The following is a 19,465-nucleotide window of genomic DNA, read 5'->3' as shown; positions in this document are numbered from 1 at the left end:
AGCTACAGCTTTTTAAATGACGCTCAGGAAGGCGGCGGGCTGCACCGCTCGGCTGCTGCGGCGCGCCGCGGCCTCCCAGGCACTGCAGGATTGGGAAAATTAAAAAAAAAATAAGAAAACTGACATTTAGAAAGCCCAGGAGGCGCAGGTAATGCAGCAAGCTCCCTTGCCTGACTGGAACAACCTGGCCCAGATTTAGTAGTTTGCACCAGCCAAATGCTGAAGTGGAGTTTTCCTTCCCCAGCAGCAGCTACCCCCCGCCGTTCTCACGCGGGCAGGGCAAGGCAGGCACCCGCACCAGGGTGCTCCTCGCCCCGCGTCCCGCACAGCCGGGCTGGGCGCTGCCAGGGAAAGCACTCGCACCAGGCTAAGCAGCCTGCGCCCGGGCACCGGCTTACGTGCGACACGGGGGAAGCAGCCAGCCCCTCATTGCAAAACCGTGGCGAACTGGGCGCTTCTGCCAGTGAAAAAACAAGCGGCAGCACCGGCGCTGTCCCCGGCGCTGTCCCCCGGCTCTGCCAAGCGCTGCACGAAGTCGCGGAGCCTCCCCTGGACAAGGTCAAACCGCTTGACGTCGGACACACAAAGGTTCTCGGTTACAAACCCGCACCCCACTTTTAGCTAAGACCTAAACTCTGCCTCAGGCTGCCAGGATCCTCGCAGCACGTTCAGTTAAAGCCGACCTCCGGAGTTGGCTCAAACCCGCCCCAAACTCCTCCCCGCGGGCTCAGCTGGATCCTGGACGCAGAGGCTGCAGGGAGAGGGGGTGCAGCCTTGGTACCCACAGTCGGAGAGCTGCGCTCTGTGGAATTAATGGCTGTATGACATCTGCGTGGAGAGCCCCTTGGCGTGGCAGGTATCCACAGACCTCCACTCTCACCACTCACGTCACTCGTCCAACCCCTTCTCCAGGCCACCCTTAAGCCCCGTTGATAGTTTCACTACTTCAGGTGTAATAATTTTTCAGGGATTCAGGACGCTCTTTGCTTGGCAGGTTGAGACTGGGCATTGGATCGCAAAGAAAGCACACACATTATCTTACAAAGGAAATTTATTTCATTTTATGAAGCTTATATTACATGCATCGACTGAAGCTAGTACAACAGTTAACAGCAGGGCTGGGGTTTGTCCAGATTTCCATTAGTGTTTCTGGAATAAACCAGGCCAAATTAAAGAATCTTTTGCCCTTAGAAGATACAGTCATAATACAAGGAATGTTTTTTTTGTTTTCACTTTAAATTACTCCTCCCCTATTCCCTACCCTCGAGCTGCATATAGCCAATGCTCTGGCTTACCAAAAAAGGAGGAAGGAGAGGAAAAATCTAACACACACACACACACTCCCTCCATACACCCCTAATAAACCATTGAGATGGGAGGACTGAATCTAGCTCTATTCAGAGAGAAAAATACAAACAGAATACCAGGAATAAAGCTCTTACAACAAACCAGATGCAGTACCCTTTAATAATTTTACTAGATAAAACGTTTTAAACATTGTTCAATAAGATGCTACAAATTCCTTTTGATTAGTTCTCTTTCAGTTTTATGCGTTTGAACAAGCAGCTGAATACACGGAAATACCGATTTCTAAAAATAAAAATATTGCATTCTTGTCAGTGTCTGCTGGATATTCTCTCATACCCACCAGAGGAAGGTGTATAGTGCACCGGAGATTGCAGCCTACTATAGGCTTAATACCAAGTACAGATACACAGAAGCAGATGTATTCATCAGACCAGGTTGGTATGGCAAACGTCAAGCTGGTACGTGTTCGTTTCCACGCAGAGAGACGACTTGCTACAACGTCCCCGTTCAGTCCCCCGTCACTTGTGTGGCTTGCCCGTCTGAGGTTTGGTTGGTAGACTGAATGAACATGGGCTGGGTGATGTCCTGGCCCGCAGGCATGGTCACTTGCTGGATCTGATAAAGTTGCTGGCAGAGACAGAAGAAGGGGAAAGAAACGACTGTCAGTTCTCATCACGCTCAGCACCAGCTCCCTCTAAGCACAACGCCGTGCATTAACCCTACGCGTTTAGTGGTGGTATTAACGGCAACTCTCAGGTCCAAATAAAATCTGTCCCAAAAGCAGAGCCCGAATTGCCGCTAGACATCTGTTGCTAAATCGTAACCAAGTAATTCTGTGAATTTCTGATGCCCAAACTGAGCTCAGGCTACCTATGCAACAGCCAACAGCGAGATGTTAAGACCTTTATTCCTAAACTGGTTAGGGCTAAAACGGATCCCACCCAGAGTGCAAGGGGCTGGATTAATTTGGAGCGAGCGCAGCAGAACACAAAGAATCCACCTGAACTAAAAGCGGCACAACATCCACTCATCCTGCTCCTGGTTAAGGTTTGGTAGCCCTAGCGGTGTTTTATCGGGAGGAGGAGATTTGCTAGAACATGCAGACTTTAAGACGGTCTTTCTAGCCCTTGACTTCAAAGGGACGTAGCACCACCAAAGTCCAAGCCCTTACCTGTCCGTCCGTGAACTGGCTGAACTGCTGCTGTCCCTGCTGGACTTCTGTCTGCGTTATCTACAAGGGTAAGGGAAGGATGATCACCGACAGCACTCTGGCGAGGGTCAGAACCCCACTAACAATATTCTGCTGCTGCCTTTCAAGAGCTTTCAGACTCTTTCAAACTCCGTTACCCCACCATGTGGTAAGACACGGCTTAGGCCGCCAGCCCGCAGTCATGCTGGTGCTAACCGCAAGTCAAGAACAAAGGACATGGGATTCAGCCGTTCCAAACCAAACACAAGCACGTCCTCCCTGACTTTCATGAGGAGAACGCGGCCTCCAGGATCACAGAAAAGCAGCAGCCTTCCTGTCCACTGAAGGCAGAGAAGAATCCCTTAGCGACCAGTCTCAACAAGAACATGAGACAACCTGCTGGCAGCAACGCTGGTCTTGATGTTTTCACCTCTGCAACAGCTTTCCTGAGAGGTTGCACGGCTGCTCCTCCCTCACCCAGCCAGAAGGAGCAGAAGTAAAGAGAAGGCTGATGAACTGAAGTTTTACCTGCAGTCAGCTCAGAAGCAGCATGAGTATTATACAGTGAGACACACACACACACACACATATATGCATGCACCTTTCACGTATAGGTAAAGGAGGCTTCCGCTACGCTCCTTGCTTTATTATTCTGATGAAAGTAACAGGAAGAAAAGAAATGCAGGAATCCTAGCCCAAGAGTTGGTAAATTCAACTGGAATTTGCAGTTTCAGGAGCTAGGGAACAACACTTTACCGGTTCATGTCAGCCCTGCTGTTACAGTGCATACCTGCTGTGCATTGGTTGCAAGCGTCTGGATCTGCCCCTGGACTACCTGGGTGCCTGACACAGGTTGGGCTAAGCGGATATACTGCAGCTGGCCAGCATTCAACTGAACCTGGAGACAAGCGGAGGGGGCAGGGAAAGAAAATTAAACAGATAACTGTGTAACCTGAAACACACAAACTTGCCTTCTTGTTTCCACAACACAAGCCAGAGTAATAGATGACACCGGGAAGCTTCAGTTGATTACCGGTTGAGATGAGTAACTACCACAGACCCTGCCAAAGCAAGAGCGAGTCCACAGAACTCCTGCAGGTTCTTGAAGTAAAACCCCGAGGAAGCACAACATTACTTCTTTCTCCAGAACGGGAGTGGTCAGTTAGTAGCTCAAGCATATTAATTGCTAAATTTCAGAGAGCTTTGAGAACACTTGTTTTTCTTTCTGGTTACGAGAATCGAGTTACTACTTTGATGTATCATTTCACATGAAGAAAATTGTTATGAGCTAGCTGCGCATAATGACACTCCTATTATATCCTGCCAAAAAAATATAAAAGAATATATGGGAAATTTTCACATAAAGACAGCAGAGATGACAAAACCCAGGAATACTGCAAGGTAACATTTGGAAGCTTTTAATGCAACTCTCTGCCAATATATGTCAACTCCCACCTGGCAAAGGCCGATACTTTCTGTGTCAATACTTCGTGTATAACATTCAAACACAAATTTATTTCCTACAACCCTGATCTTGCAAGGTTAGATGCTTGGGGGTGTGGGATACGAAGACAATGTCATCATCGTAACCTACGATATAAACAGCTAATACTGCTAATACACGTCTGAGAGACACTAAAAGGGCACGGTAGGATTGATACTACTGTTGAATTTTTCATTTTGTGTTATTTAACTTTAGAACATTTAGATTCACAGTCTTAAGGTTAATTATATACAAAAAAAATGTTTTGAGTTTTCTTCTTTTTGAGAGGGGGAAAGAAGGACATACAAAATACTTTAAAAACTGCTCACTGACAAAGGTTCAAGTGCCTAGAACATGGTCTTGGCATTTACACAAGTGCCGCTGACTTCACCAGCTGTATCTAAAAGCTCCAGTATTATTTCAAGAGCAAATAAACTCCACAAGAGCATAAACATTTCAATAAAGAATTTGTTCCTGCACCGAGATCTGCCGGCAGATCATGTTTTCCACACTGGAGGCTTCCTGCTTTGATTTTAACTACACTACTAACTGAATGGGTGAAAGCGATTTAGAAAGAGCGTTCTTCCAGAAATGAGAGTAAGCTCCAAAGAACCTGGCCTGTGAGGCCTAGCTAAGACACAGATTAAATTTAACACGAAATTAGTGCAGACAAACAAATAATTACCATTTAATTGATGTATACACTTCCTTCCAGTTTTTCAGTTTATAAAAAAAAGTCACCTTTCCACAGGCAACCCGTGGTCCTAGAATAAACAGTAAATCGGAGTAGAGAAGTGTACACAGCATCAGGAGCACGTGGAAAAGCAGCAGAGAACGTTAGCAAGATTCTCTCAACACTCCTGCAATCGCCAGAGGCGCTACCAGTTTTATAAGAGTGTTTCAAACTGTCGTATTTGCATTATGAAAAGTCTGAACCCTAACAGATACCAGAGTGAAAAAGAACTATCAGAAAACAGCACTAACTATATCAAGAAAGAAAGAAAACTCAATGGAAAAATAATAAGAGCACAGCAGAAAGAGAGCAGAACAGACAGCAGCACTGAAGAGACCAAGGATGTAGTTCTGTGACACCAAACAAAAAGGGCTTCCAGGGTAGGGCACTAAAAAGCTCTCGCAGCGAGTGCATGGCTCCATGTTCTATTTTACTTCACTTGCTGAAAGTGAGCAAGTTCCTTCAGCACGAACTGTGATTCTTCAACACGCTGTGATTAAGAAGAATCCTCTTAATTACAGTCAAAACAGGATCTCTTCTAGATACAGAAGTGCAAAGTGTGACTATTTCATTAAAACACTGCTCCTAAGTTGCTCTATTTTGCAGTCTTACAATTGTTAGAGACCCAAGTGCTCCCAAAGACAAAAGATACCACACTCTGGCACTTGGCAGTTCCTGTCTTACATCTGCAGCGTAAGAAGCTCCTGAGGACCAGTCACAGCCACCTGTTCTTAGACGCTCCCAGGCAAGAGGAAGGTAGAAGCATATGCTTGGCCAAAACCAGACACTAATTAAAAAGCCTCCAGTCTCACACTCCTAGAACACGGGACCACTTGCAACAGGATCCACCTAGGTGGAGAACAGTACTTTCTGCAGAAGGTTATGGCCCCCTCACAGCTACTTTATAAAGAATTCTTTCTCCTAGCAGATCTCTGAGCCCTCTTCTTGTAGGAAGTTACAGCATTCACTGGAGACAATTGGAAAACAAGTCTGAACTGTTCTTTTATTGCTGAACCAAAGGAGGATGCTGCAGCTTTCAGTACTATTGTAACGGATTCACTGAGGCTGGAGGCGGAGATCTCCTTCCAAAATGCTTTGAAGAACAAGTATGTTGGAGAGACTTTTGTAAGGAAAGGAAGAAAAAAAAAAAAGATAATTTAAAAGAAAGGTAGTGGAGAATGCAGAGAAGAAAAAAGGTTGCTTGTAGTAAAACACCATATTTGACAAGCAATTCACTTCCTTTCTGACCAACACCTTAAGCCAAGCAGTAAGAATCAGCTGAAGACTTAAGAGATGAAAAGAATTTGGAAGTGAATTAGAAAAATCTGGCAACACCCACAATCCAAACCTTTTTCAAGATGCTATGTCAAAGCACGAACATTTGCCAGACGTATAGAGGGAAGCTTAGCAAATCTTGAAAAGCAAAACTTGTGTGAAAGATCAGTTTTGCCACAGCTGTGGGTACACTTAATAACAGAAATCAAAGACGAAGTGAAATGCTTGTCTTCGTCATTTGGTCTGACCTTTGGGTTGCTGGTTAAGTACACAGAACTGGACAGATTTTTTTTTTTTTTTTTTTTTAAGAGGTGTGAAATTTTCCAGATGGGAACCAAAAGACCCAGTGTTGTGATTGTAAGATACCGGGGGGGGGGAAGGTGACATTTTTTTGACCCACGTGTTTACCTAGGACACATGCCAGAACATTACTGCTGATGCTGGGTATTCAAAATCCCATTCTTAAGGCCACAGCAGGTCTATATTGATGTGAAAGCAAGGAGGTACCTTCTGGTTCCGCAAAGCCATTCCTCCAACCAGCTCAAAGTATTTTGTAGAAATATTTCTTATAACGTAAAAGTTATTAATAACTCATAGATGGCACCCTTCCCACTCAGTCTGCCAGGTCATGATTTCAGATTGCAGAGGCAGAACCAAGTAAAGGCAAAAGAAGTTACATTATGCTTTATTGAAACCATGCTGTAGTAAAGAACTAAGGTTTATCCAGGAAATACTTTATTTATTGCTTCCTAATCGTAACTATTTCACTCAGGGGAAAGTGTTAGGGATGGGCAATGAGCAATCTAACACTAGATGGGTTAGATTTGTTTCCTCCTTCATGTCACACCCGGTTAGTTTTCCTCTCTAAGTGCAGGAAACACACCACTCAACCCAAACTTCCTCTTACAGTTAAAAAAGCATACATATACAGCCTCATGCCAGACCACCAGTGGACAGTTTGCTCACAAGACTCTTACACATTTCTACTGGTAAAGTCTTACCGGTATTTGCTGGATTTCTCCTGTATTGGTGATGATCTGCTGCATGACTTGCATGGTCTGCCCAGTTCCACTCTGAGCCTGCTGGGTCTGTCCTTGCGGCTGGGCCTGCACTATCTGTACCTGCTGGCCTTCTCCAACCTGCATCGTCACGGGGGTGCTCTGCATTCAAAACAGGGATAAGGACCGAGCAAGGACTGAACACAGGTGAAACAGCCACAAGATACAAAGATTGTAATTGACAGTCTGCTTCCTAGACCCGCTGTTACTTCTTGATGCTTAAATCACCATGAAGGGAACCCAGGACCTAGACGACCCTTGTTACTAAGGTATCTGAACACCTGCTCATGACCAGAAGACACATTTCTATGTTGCCATTGACTGTTCTGAGCAGTGAGAACAGGATACTACAATACACTACATGCGGGCGAGGTGAGGGTTTCACTGGCTCCACTGAACTGCAAAGCCCCTGAACGCTGCTCACTGCTCACCTGCCCTTGCTGAGGCTGCGCGATGATGATCTGTCCTGGCTGGATAGTAGTTGTAGACGTGGTGGTCTGTTGTCCTTGCTGCTGCCCCTGAACCTGCACTGCAGCAGGCTGCTGAGCAAGTGTGAAATAATACTGTACAGGCTCAGCTGGGGTCACAGCCTGACGCACCTCTTCCTGCAGCACAGGTAAAAGACAGGTAAACGGGGAGGGAACAGATCAGCATCCAAACACCCCAAGCACAGCTGAAACATCCCCCCCCCAATAAGCATGCTCCATGGGAAAGTACCTTTAATACCTTGTTCATAACAGTTTAACTAAGTAAATCTGAAGCGATAAATCAAAACGGGTTTCCTCATTTATTCAGCTATATGGAAATCAAAAACATTTCCAATACCCTGCGTATAATAATGTAGTCACCGATCTTATTATGAGAAGCAAATGAGTAAAATTACCATAGCTGAAATCTACGCAACTCCTCATCAGTAAATTCCATCACTGCCTGTTATCTTAACACAGAATGAATTGCAAATGCACCAGGAAGACTTACAAAGCCTCATCTGTCAACAAAACCCCCTTAGCCTACGTGCCCAACACAAATCTCAATCTAGCTCCAATGTTAAACCCCTGGGAATAAAAGTCACGGACTTGATGTATATTGTCATGCCTTTATTTATTTAATTGCAGCTTTTCCAGAACTATAACAATTTCATCTGGTACCGTGGCTTAACAGCCTGATTCTGCTGGTAGCAGGAACATCTCAACAGTGTGAAGAAACAAAAGGCTCTGCTCTAGCTCACTGTCAGAAGCACAGGCTGTAATACTGCTGTTTTGTTTTATCTAAGCATGTCTTTAAGTGAGAAAAGCCCCTTATGATTAATGATATTTTAGGCAAAGAAGTAGATTTTCAGAGATTACGTTAAGTGGCAAGCCGTTAACACTCAAGAATCAAAATTCTTAAGCTCCCCAGAGGAGCAGTTGGATCTTGCACCTTACGGAAGATGCAGCTCACCAGATGTTCACTCCATGGCAGAAGGCGTAAACAATCCTCTCCCAGCCACCTCGAGTTCACAGCTGAGAGTGTAGGATGTTTACACGTGCTACAACATGGTAGATTCTCACTTACACAAGTCTGCTTGACTCCCCTGCATTAAATGAGGCTTGCTCATGGGTTACCTTCAGTGCATCCAACTGAACAGGAGAAGAAAAAGTCACATTAAACAAGATCAATGTATGTTGTCTAGATGGGCATCAGGCTGGAGGAAAAGAGCCCTTTCGCTCAGATGCTAGCCTTACAGAGGGATAGCAACTAAAGACAAGACTTACTATTGGGAGGTTTCTCAATAACCTACCAGAAAATTACCCTGCAAAGATTAAGCTGTTCACAGTTGGCTGTAATCAAGAAGCGACTTCCAAGCCTGGCTCTCAGAGCAAACATTAGCACTATCCCACAGTGCTGCAAACCACTGCAATCAAATACTTACAGTACTTCCTACACATGGTAGTTCACTGATTATTCCTACTTACTTAATCAAATCCTTTGGAGGAGGGATTAATAACAAATTTAAAATATATATTCAACAGGACATAGAATCACAGAACCACACACATAGAAGAGCTGTGGCTGTTTCTGTAAAGCCCAGTCCTTAGATATGTTATTTCTAGAGCACTCCAATCCTCAATTCCTAGCTGAATCCTGAAACAATTAAGGCAACTGAGTACTTCTGTAAGTATCTATTCCAGGTTAAGTTGCATTTGCTACAGGCAAAAATGGCTTTAAATCCAAATCTGCTTGAACTAGGTTATATCACATCGTTTGCCATCTTTTATTTTCAAGCCATAGCTTTAGTTACCAGAGCAACATAACAGTCACGGTTTCATTCCCAGCTCTTCCACGTAACCAAGACTAACTTGTCAAACAGTCTCTTCCGTGGTAGAGATAAAATACAGATTGTACCCCCAGCCAAAAAGTGCAGGCTGTCAGCCTACAGGCAGCCACTTTTCAACACTGTTGAATCAAAGGAGCGTTTTCCACTGCAAAGTCCTAACCTACATTCTTATCGGGCAGCTATTTCTCCATTAAACTTCTCTTGCCATAAGAAGTATTTCTAGTGATTCAGCAGTGTTCACAGGCAGTGGATATATCAGTGAGAGACAGATCTCTAAAGCCTATTTCAAACCAAAACCGACAGGGTTTCACTGCTGATGCTGTGCAATCCAAAAGACACAGCTCTGGTGTGATGCATCAAGACACATTAACCTAGCAACCCATATGCATCTAACACACTATTAAAACGCTTCAGGCATTCATTTGATTATAGAACTTGAATGTTCTGTAATCAAAACATTCTGATGTGAATCAAAAGGCTCCAGCAAGGAAAAGATATGGGCGACGTTCTCCCTCCCAAACATGGAGTACGTCTAAAAATAGCACTACAAAGTAGAATAACTGAATGAGGCACCTAAAAGAAAAATAACTGAATTTGCAAATGCCAGAATTAACCTGCGTTACTTCAGGCTGCAGCCAACTCGTTTCAGCTTATCAAGCTGAACAAACCGAAATGTCGGTTTTCCTTCCCACAGTTAAGCAAAGCATCGAGAGCGGCTCTGCAGGCTGCTGCTCTGGCTTTTTATTTAATACTGAACTAATGATCTTTGGATAAATCATCTCTGCTGCACTGCTGCAGGGATAAAGCAGGGAACTCAGCGAAGGAATGGAAGGAGCTGTGCCACGCTCCCACAAGTGACACTCACCATATGTACAGAACACAGAGTTCCCAGCACACCTGTAACAAAGCCTTGGGATGCTGCTAATTTTAACCACAGCTGACTGCAGCAGTAGGATGGACTCTCCTGCATATATTGTGACAAGGAAAGGTATTTTCCTCATTTACTAGAAAGTCACGCTGCTTCTGGAAATCAGAACGCGAGGTTAAACTCAACTCAGGACATCATCAGAAAGGATGAAGCGTGTGTTTCCTCCCTTTGGCCATCACTTCAGTAGCACCACGAGGACTTGAAGACAAAAAAAGTCCAAAAAGTCAATGGAACTGCTGGTCTCTACACTCAAAGCAGGTATCTTTTTGCATGTTACCCAGATTTATATTGGAATACAAAAAACAAAGTCAAAGAAAAACTTCCAAGTGAAACACCTGCCAGAAAGATGTTTTGAAGTATGCCAGCCTCTCCAGCAGCACTCACTAAGAGATTTTTTCAAAGGCTAACACACTGCAAACCTTCAAAAGTATCAGAAAACCAGTTGAAGGAATAGCTATAAATTGTTATAAACTACTGAAATTTACTGTTCAGAGAAGAAATTGCTCCAGTTGAGTCGTGGGCAACGATTCCAGGAGTTGCTGAACAAGGTGCAGCACCGTCCGAATGGAGCTGTTCCCTAGCAGAGGTGTACTGATGGTAGCCCAGCCATTTTACCTACCAGGCAACTCGTAACAAAGAGAGATGAGCAACTACTGAACTGGTGAACTTTTAGCAGCAAAACACCTTTTAGGTGAAGGAGATAAATGAGTCTACCAGGAGCTGGATCTGTTTCTTCGTGCATTTGAAGCTGCAAGACTGAGCTTCAACCCCACCTCACTCCATTTTCAGCACCGTCTCAAACATGGAGAGAAACAAGTGCTTTGTAAAACACAAGCCTGTTAAGTTTCAAAGATCTTGTGCTCAGATGACCGCAGCAGCCTGCTGCTGTAAACATCCGACTGAAAGCTCCTTCTAACACCTTACAGCTTCCAGTCAAGGATGTTTACAGTAGCAATGACTGCCCCAAAGGATGCAGGGGGTGGTAGTTCTAAGCAAAGAAGCCTGTTTCTCCCTTTACAAGTCAAAGGATGCAGACTCAGCACACTTTTTAAAGTTAAATTTTTAATGTGGGTGACATTTGGTATCAGACCTATTTAGTAATGTATTTGTCACTTAAGTAAGTCCCCAAGTCAGACTTCTGTAAGTCTCCCCTCAAGCTCTATTTCCATAAAAAAAAAATTAAGAACCTGAAAACTACTGTAAATAAACATGAAGGACAGAGGCACAAACCTCATGTTTAAATCTGATTCTGTATTGCTTTATCAACTCTCTCTTAATTAGAGACTGAAATCACACCAAGGAAAGGACAGACAATAAGGCAATCATTTTTATGTCTCACCTGCCGCTTTGGAGGCTTCAGTTCATCTCTTGGAACAATATCAATAAGAAAGTCAAACTGATCAAACTTTGTAATTGCCATGGCAATGTCATTCCTCTACAACAACAAAAAGAGAAAACCATTCTTCAGTTTTAGAAGTCTGTTTTGTCACCGGATAAATAAAGCTAGAGCTTTTTAATCGAGTCAAGGGAGAGTGTCTTCTCCAGATCCCAAGCGGTCAAGCCAGGTGGCGAGAACTGTTTCAGTACCAACAACGTCTCGTGCTGAGTGAGGCCTCCAAGCTGTGCAGTAAGAAGGTGCTTATCAAACTCGGGCTTTTACAGTCATCTACTCACCAACCAGGCCTAATCAGGCTCTCCACAATGGTACCGCTGTAATTCACTACAGAGGGCTCATGACAACCACCATAAGCCTTTTAGCACATTTTAAAAAAAAAAAAAAAAGCGGGGAATTCTTCTATCTAAAAAAAAATTAAAAATCCCAAAGCTATCTGAAAAGAAGCTTTGCAGAAAGACCAGGATGACTGCTCCATGTATTAGTAGCAACATATGTGGAATCTGTGAGTTGGGGATGGGATAAAAAAAAAAAAAAAAGGAAAAAGAAAAAGTAAAGTATCACAGGATCTTATTTAGGGCAGGGGAATCCCAAGAGATGTTGAGAGAACAAGCTTCAGCATGTGGAAGGGCAAAATGGTTAAAAGAAAGCATGAAGATTAAAACATATACTCAGCAAACTGGCCAAACACGTGTCAGAAAAAGGATGTGCAAGAGCCAACGAGCTTCTATGAAAAACTGGCAAGGTAAGTATCTTCTCAGAACAGCTTATAACTTTACTTTTATACCTTGCCTGAAAAAGAAATCCAAAGAACAGCATTAGGCCAAAGCATTAAAGACCTGAATAAAGAATTACCCAGCAGTAAGTCATCACTTAAGCAAATACATTTAAGATCTGAAACAACCCGAAGATAAACAAAGTTGAATTTCTTAAAGAAAATAAAATGTACTCTGTTGTTTTAAAATTCTTGCAAGCCATCTTAAAAAGTAGGGCTAATTCAAGAAGCTATTAAAAGTCTCATTCTCATTAGCTGAAGATAAATTTGTAAAACATATGTATGAACAAGATTTGAGACAGAGATGCCTACGCTGCCTAACAAGTAGGTAAGATTTAAAAGACTATCAATCCTCTCATTTCAGGCTAGTTGACATTTCTAAACCTTATGCTGTCTTAGCATTTAATTGCCAAACAATGATCACGCAGAAAGCACAAGAGAGACATTTCTTTTGTTCTGCAGGCAGCGTGTATTATAAAAGTATCTTCACCAGGAAGAAAACCTTTACTGAACAGATGTATCTCATATTTCATTCTCCATGCTGAGGATTGGGTTCAATCCAATTTCCTCAGGAATAGACTTCCATAACTCAGACCTCTCCACTCGAAATTTTCTTCCCAAATACTTGATAAGCAGAGACTGCACTTCTCCAGCTGCACTGTCCATGCAGAGAGCAGCTGTTCCAGGATGGCAGCTGCTGTGGAATGCAAGGCAGTCAGAAATAAAACCTGAGTCAATTCAAGGTCTTATACATTAGGATCAGGATTTAGGTATGACTCTGAAATAAACGGATCCATCCAAGCTTGAAAACTGTTAACAGGACATGCCTGAGTCAGCACTTGTGCTTATGAAGCATCTTGTTCATGGTATGTACATCAAATACATCCTTCCCATGGTAACTGCATTAAAACCTGGGTTAAGCAAGTAGCATTAGCCCAATTTAGTGGCGACTGAGTGGCTGGATACCCATTCAATAGAACAGCTTTGGACTGAAATCAGACATGTCTCCTTGCCACCACAGCAATCTCTGTGCCAGGGTACAGGAGAGCTGACACGGTCCTAAACAGCACAATCTCTCACCTCTGATCTGAGGGCCTGAACTGATGGTTATTATAGTTTCAAGTAGTTCTGGTCAACATGCAAGACTAAAAGTGAATGCCAATCCCCCCATCCCCCCGCCACCCAAGACCCTAAAGAGTTACAGTTTACTCTTGAATCACTAAAAAGTTACTATTATCAAGGGCCTCTCAATCCAGAAGAAAGAGTCATCTGTTCTGGAGGAGGGTATTTTTGTTTTCATCTCTACACATTTATTGACACAAACTAACATCTACAAGCTTACGTTAGAGCTACTACAGAAAAACAAATCAGCCAGAAGTTCAACAGCTACAGCTACCCTGAGTTGTTATAGCAGCTCACAATTAGCTGACAGCTGCAGCTTTAGTTTTTGGGGTTTTTTTTTTGCTGTTTGTTTTTTTTAAAACAAATTAAGAAAAAAGTATTTCAGTCACACAGTTATACTGCGCGCTGTGCTTTGTACACAGGTTTGTAGCGATAAACACAGGTACTAAAGTTACTGTCTACAAAACATGCCTCATATTATGGAAACAAAGAGTTGGAAACAGCTTATGAAGCAGCTGAAGGCTAGGTAGGAGCAGCTCCGTTACCTGCAGAGTCCTGCGCTTGTTATCTTCTGTGTGTATCCATGCTCGCAAAGTCAATTCTGTTATGAATATCTGAGCTGCCTTGGCGAACAACACGGGAGCTTCTGCACTAATCATCTGCAATTAAATTTACAATTATTTTTTTTTTTAAAGTTTACCATTAGTATTCTATTACTGCAGAGTGGTAGTCAGAGTAACTTTATCATGCTAGTCAAATCTGAATGGTTGCATTGTTTAACAGTGAAGTTGGGGGAATTTCCACATCAGAATATCTATGGGTCTGACGGTCCAAAGAGGTACCGGCCTCAAGTTAAACTCAGTGTTAAGAGTACTGGGCATCTAAAATTTGTCTCAGAAGTCTGTTTCCTCCATGACCAGTCAGATGTCCGCTCCATATTGTGCTGGATTATGGTGGGCCAGCAAATGGCATCCGTGCACATTCACCTACAGGGTGTCAACCAGCAGCTTCTCCTGGCAGTGCCTTGGCATGCGCATAAACGATTTGGAAACTGAAGAGGACAGGTTGAGGGCTCATTTTAAAACCTGGCCCTTACTTTATAGTTATAACATTTATATAATTTGAAATGAATGCTGAAATTGCAAAGGAGGTTTGGAGGCCTGAGTAAAGACTCTGCCTCATCAAATTCTTTTTCCTTAAAAAGTATGTAGCTCAAGTTTTACTCAAATTAAGCAGTTTCATTACTAGCTGTCTTGGCATTAATGCTTACTCCCTAGTACAGTCTTCTTGTTAAATAATGTTCCAGGCAGGCCAGAGACCTCCCCCTGCCCTGCCCTAAAATCTCATCCCTTCATCATCAAAAATTTGGCACTCATCTGGTTCAGACACTGAACTGGGACCTCAGAGGCCTGGGTTCATTCCCCTTCCAGGCTGACTGAATAGCTCCCTTGTATAGGAAGACAACACACACCTTTTTCAGGATCTCATTTGAGTGTTAAAGGTTGTCCTAACACAAGGATGGTGTCACATTGAGAAAAACAGGAAGAAAGTGCAAACCAGTCTCTTTTCCCTTAGGAGTTAAGTGTCTGACAGTTTTCCAACTTAAAAAACAGGGAGAACTGGAGCAGCGCAAGAGTCAAACCCTGCAGGTGATTCCTTTCTCCTTCCTTTTATGTCAGCAAGTTTTCATCAGTCAATTCATGTGTTATCGTCATCAGTCACACGTCAAGGGTTCAGCTCAAATACTAGTATCAAACCCATATTATCCACCTAAAATATTACCTATTTTTTCCATAAAACTTGAAACAGCATAGCACACATTTAAGTGATATCACTCTTCATACAAAACACACTATAGCTTTGCGAAAGGAAGAGTCGAGAGAAACAAGGAGGAAACATAAGAAAAGACAGTTAAGCGCTAGAAAAAAAAGGAAATACACAGAATTATACAGCAGACTGGTATTTACCAGAAGAAAGCAGAACTGCAAAAGTCTTCAGCAAAGATCCCAAGTGATTTTGCTTTCCCAGCTCAGTATAATTATACAAGGCCAGCTAATATTGCATTTAAGGCAACTGTTAAAATGTGCTTTAAAAATAATAATAAATAATGATAATAAGAAGTAATGAATTGCAAGGAGTTATAGCCACAATATCCACTAATACTTAAGAAAAAAACCCCCGTGAGTGTACCTTCACATCTTCATCTAGTTTCATTATCTTCTTAATACGAGCCAGAGGGAGTTCTTGAACTCTGAAGTCTTTCTGCAGAGAGATTCACATTTGAGAGACTCTTTACTTATACTTAACTGAAAACAAAGGTAAGATAAGAAATGTTAAAACAAGTCTGTATTGCCTAGAACTAAACTGGCTAAAATTACATTTATAAAAATAACTTATTTTCTTTGGGGTATGGCAGCTTCTTCTCGGGCCCAAGAATTCTCATCTGCTTTTCTGTATTTTATACTGATAAAATTCTACTTAAATCTTCTGTCAGACACTTGTATCTACTATTTCACCTTAAAGTTGAAGTCATTCTGCAGAAGAGAATGTTTCTAATGTTACACATTTCTGCATCTATTTATATTTGAAGCAACTAATTCAATTAGGTGTCTCGAGACCCAGAAACCACTGGAATTTACAAAAAGTCACAAGAGAAAGTGAAGGCAAACAAGAGCTATGCGGGGCCACAGGATGAAATCGTCTTTGCTTTATTTGTACTTCCCTGTTGCCCAATACCAATTTTGGTGTTAAAATCCTTGCAAGAATCTTGTTCAAAAAATTCCCTCTATTCCTGTTTTTAGAGGGATTTCTCGCTATTTTCCAGCAAAGAGAACTGCTGACTCAAAATGGTGTAATGACAGTTTAGGAGACAGAGAGCGAGCGCTGTCATTGTACTGACTCATCCTGCTGTTCACATGTACCCGACGTGAGCGGCAGCAGAGACACCACCAAGCCGCTGTCTGCATGAGAGGAGGCACTAACGTGTCCCTTGGAGAGATCCTCTCCGCAGAGAGCTCTTGGGGTTAGGGAAACTGCGGAGCTTCACTACAAACAGCGGTCTCCCTTCTCTGAAGATAGAAAGAGGAATTTAAAAAAAAAAAAGAAAAAGAAAGAGTCCACAGCGTGTTGCTACCAGGAGCCTCTTAAAAAGGGAGAAAGGCTGAGGCTCCGTACCATTGCACCAGGAATGCAGAATCCCTACCCACAAAGGGCTTCTAAAAAAATGTCTTCCCTTCTTAACAAAAATGTCATCGAAAATAAAAGGAAACTCATTTCTCTAGGGAAGAAGACACTGCAAGACGTGTTAGTGAAACAAAAGAGGGGAAAAAAAGCTGAAAATGCTGTTTTCTACTGAAGCAAAATATGGAGGTTGTGCGTGGTCCAGCCAGCGCTCCAGTGGGGGCATTTTATTTAATTTAGATATATTTATATACATTATTTTATATGCGTGTATATTAATAAAGCATTCTGTGCCCTCATTCTGGAAACGTGAATGTCGTGCTCCTGGTGCTCCCAGTAATATGCTGCAAATCAGAACTGATTTGGTGTGTGGGGGTGTCCTTGCAAGGAGTGCCGAGGGCCGCTGCATCCCGCTGATGAATGCGGCATTTTGGGCAACGGGAGAAGAGGGCAGCCAGTGCTGGGACCTGTGCTGGAACACACTATGTGCTCAGGGTGGCTTTTTCAACCAGTAACCACCATATAAACAAGTTAAGAAGTTGCTAGGGCATGGAAAAATATCCCAAAGGTTTTTTTGAGTTGGCTTTTTTGGTGGTTGTTTTCTGGTTTTGGGTTTTTTTTGTTTGTTTGTTTAAAAGCTTGTTCCTTTTTAAAGAGCCTCGTGAGCTTTGAGCAAGCCTCAAAGAAAGACGAGGACAAAATTCCCGATTTGTGAAACTCTTAACAGTCTTAAGTATATTAACTTCTATGAACAGCAGAACTGCAGGTAGACATGCATAGCTACAATGCTATTAAAATCTTTAGAGAAGAGAGACAGTGGGAGAAATTAGAAAAAAATTAAAGCTCCTTTATTCCTTTAAGGCAGACAGGCAAACATCACGTAAATCAAAATTAATACGCAAGTACCATGGTGAAGGGAAGCATGACCACTACTGGCTACTACCCAGCAGAACAAACTTTAGACACCAATTCTTCATCTTTTCTTTTTTTCCAAATTAGGTCTCAGTGTTTTCACAGGCCTCTTCTAACTCACTGTGCAGCTGAAATGCAAGTTTCAGCCTAGTCCTCTTTCCCATTTCTCCAAGACTAGGCTACAGTCCTTTCTGTTATACGGGGCAGAGAACAGGGAGCTCTGGTATGTTCTTCTAAAGCGGCTCCCTTGTTTTTTCCCCCCTGAATTTTAGCTACTGGTGGCACGTGGCAAACACACAAAGCCAGACAGAAATAGCCCCGAGAAGCAGGCAACCAAAGCAGGCTTTCCGTCAAACAGCTGCTCTGACCTCTGCTATGCAGTACATGCAGATGAGCTTTAAAGTTTACTTACGTCCACATCCATGGAAGCACTTTCCAGTAAGATGCACAACAAATTTCAGGATTTGACTGTGCAGGGGACAACTGCATAGGAATGTTTTGCAATTATGCCTTTTCCTTTCCAACTCCCCTTTACTGTCCTCAGTTAAATTTTCAATGACTTACTAGCTTGCAATGCAATAAATAGATTCATACAACAGTTAAAAATTAAGCCGCCCATACTTGATAAGCTGCAGAATAAACCCCTTTCATGTGGAGATGAAGAAAAACTACAGGCTCTTGAACACAAGAATTCACTGCGCTGAAAGAGGAAAGTAATTAATTCTGGTTATGCATACAAATTTCTACATCTGTTTCTTTAATCAACTATCTCCACACAGGCTGAAAAAAGCTTATCTTCATACTACTGGATTGGGGTTTTCACTTTGAACAGCCCGTCTTTGACTGGAGTTCTTTTGTTTTCTGTTACATTAAAAGCACAGGAATGTGCTTTCAGGACCACTGTATCACAGTCATCTATCAATCTCTCTTGAAAAGTCATTTTTATTATATGCCCTTGTTCTCAGGCACATCTCTTTTGGGGATGGAAAAAAATAGAAGCTACTTAGTCCGATTCTTATTCTCAGTCTGTGCATGATTTTTTTAATCAAATGTCTTTAAATTAATAAAGTATGTGGTAACGATGCACTTGGCATTCAAGTGATTTTCCAAACTTCAGGCTTCTCAAAGGAGATGGTTCTGAAAGAGGGCATAATAGTTCTATACAAAAGCCTAAACCCAAAAATTCATTCACAAAATTGTAACTGTCTGCCAAAAGCCAGGCGTTTGAATTTATGATGGGGGGGTAGAAAGACGGAGACTCACATTTTGGACAGTAGCATCTCCCAGGGTGTACTGATGTGGCCTGTCCTTTGGTGTGGATAAGGGTTCCCTCACATGCTGGTCACACATCTTATGTTACAGAATTTGAACAATAGCTAAACAGTCCATGAAGTACAATGTGAGGTACATTCTCAAATCCCTCAATCTTCTGTGAGCTAAAACAGCTTACGGCAGCTACACTTATACCTGTAGCTATTTTAGAATCACTTCCCTTTCCCCCCGCAAACAGAAGATAATTCCTCTGCAATTCTCTAGAAAGCAGCCACAGTCATCATTTAACCTGTTAAAAGAACCTTTGCATCAACTTTGTCTTCTTGTTTAGTCCAGAAAGAGCTGAAGGTATGACTATTACATCTCATTATGCTATGAATCAGCTGTATTCAGCTTATATCTCAAGTTCTGGCAGCTGTAGCCAACAGTCACAAGCCTGGCTGTTTGATTATTTATCAGCTCTTTAGGCCACCTTGCGGTGTGTAAATAGCCAGCTCTGCTGGATCCTATAAGCAGCAGG

The 19,465-nt window shown here is 42.6% G+C and overlaps 1 protein-coding gene across 4 annotated transcripts in view; it reads right to left on the bottom strand.

The window, feature by feature from the left end:
• Positions 1 to 1,037: 1,037 nt before the first annotated feature.
• NFYC (nuclear transcription factor Y, gamma) overlaps positions 1,038 to 19,465 on the bottom strand; it is an 18,660-nt gene continuing 232 nt past the window's right edge. The window contains exons 2-10 of one of the 4 annotated variants that reach the window (XM_009333464.1): positions 18,086 to 18,156; positions 15,772 to 15,843; positions 14,127 to 14,240; positions 11,631 to 11,726; positions 7,478 to 7,651; positions 6,990 to 7,148; positions 3,288 to 3,395; positions 2,480 to 2,539; positions 1,038 to 1,935 (exon numbers count right to left, since the gene is read on the bottom strand). In XM_009333464.1, coding sequence (XP_009331739.1) covers positions 1,816 to 1,935; positions 2,480 to 2,539; positions 3,288 to 3,395; positions 6,990 to 7,148; positions 7,478 to 7,651; positions 11,631 to 11,726; positions 14,127 to 14,240; positions 15,772 to 15,843; positions 18,086 to 18,097 — 915 coding nt within the window. In that variant the 5' untranslated portion in view covers positions 18,098 to 18,156 and the 3' untranslated portion in view covers positions 1,038 to 1,815. The remainder of the gene's footprint in view (positions 1,936 to 2,479; positions 2,540 to 3,287; positions 3,396 to 6,989; positions 7,149 to 7,477; positions 7,652 to 11,630; positions 11,727 to 14,126; positions 14,241 to 15,771; positions 15,844 to 18,085; positions 18,157 to 19,465) is intronic. The other 3 variants (XM_009333463.1, XM_009333465.1, XM_009333466.1) reach the window with 3 other exon arrangements.

Source organism: Pygoscelis adeliae, unplaced genomic scaffold (assembly GCF_000699105.1).
Source record: "Pygoscelis adeliae isolate BGI_AS28 unplaced genomic scaffold, ASM69910v1 Scaffold321, whole genome shotgun sequence".
Taxonomy (NCBI): domain Eukaryota; kingdom Metazoa; phylum Chordata; class Aves; order Sphenisciformes; family Spheniscidae; genus Pygoscelis; species Pygoscelis adeliae.
This window is presented reverse-complemented; position numbering and strand designations above follow the sequence as displayed.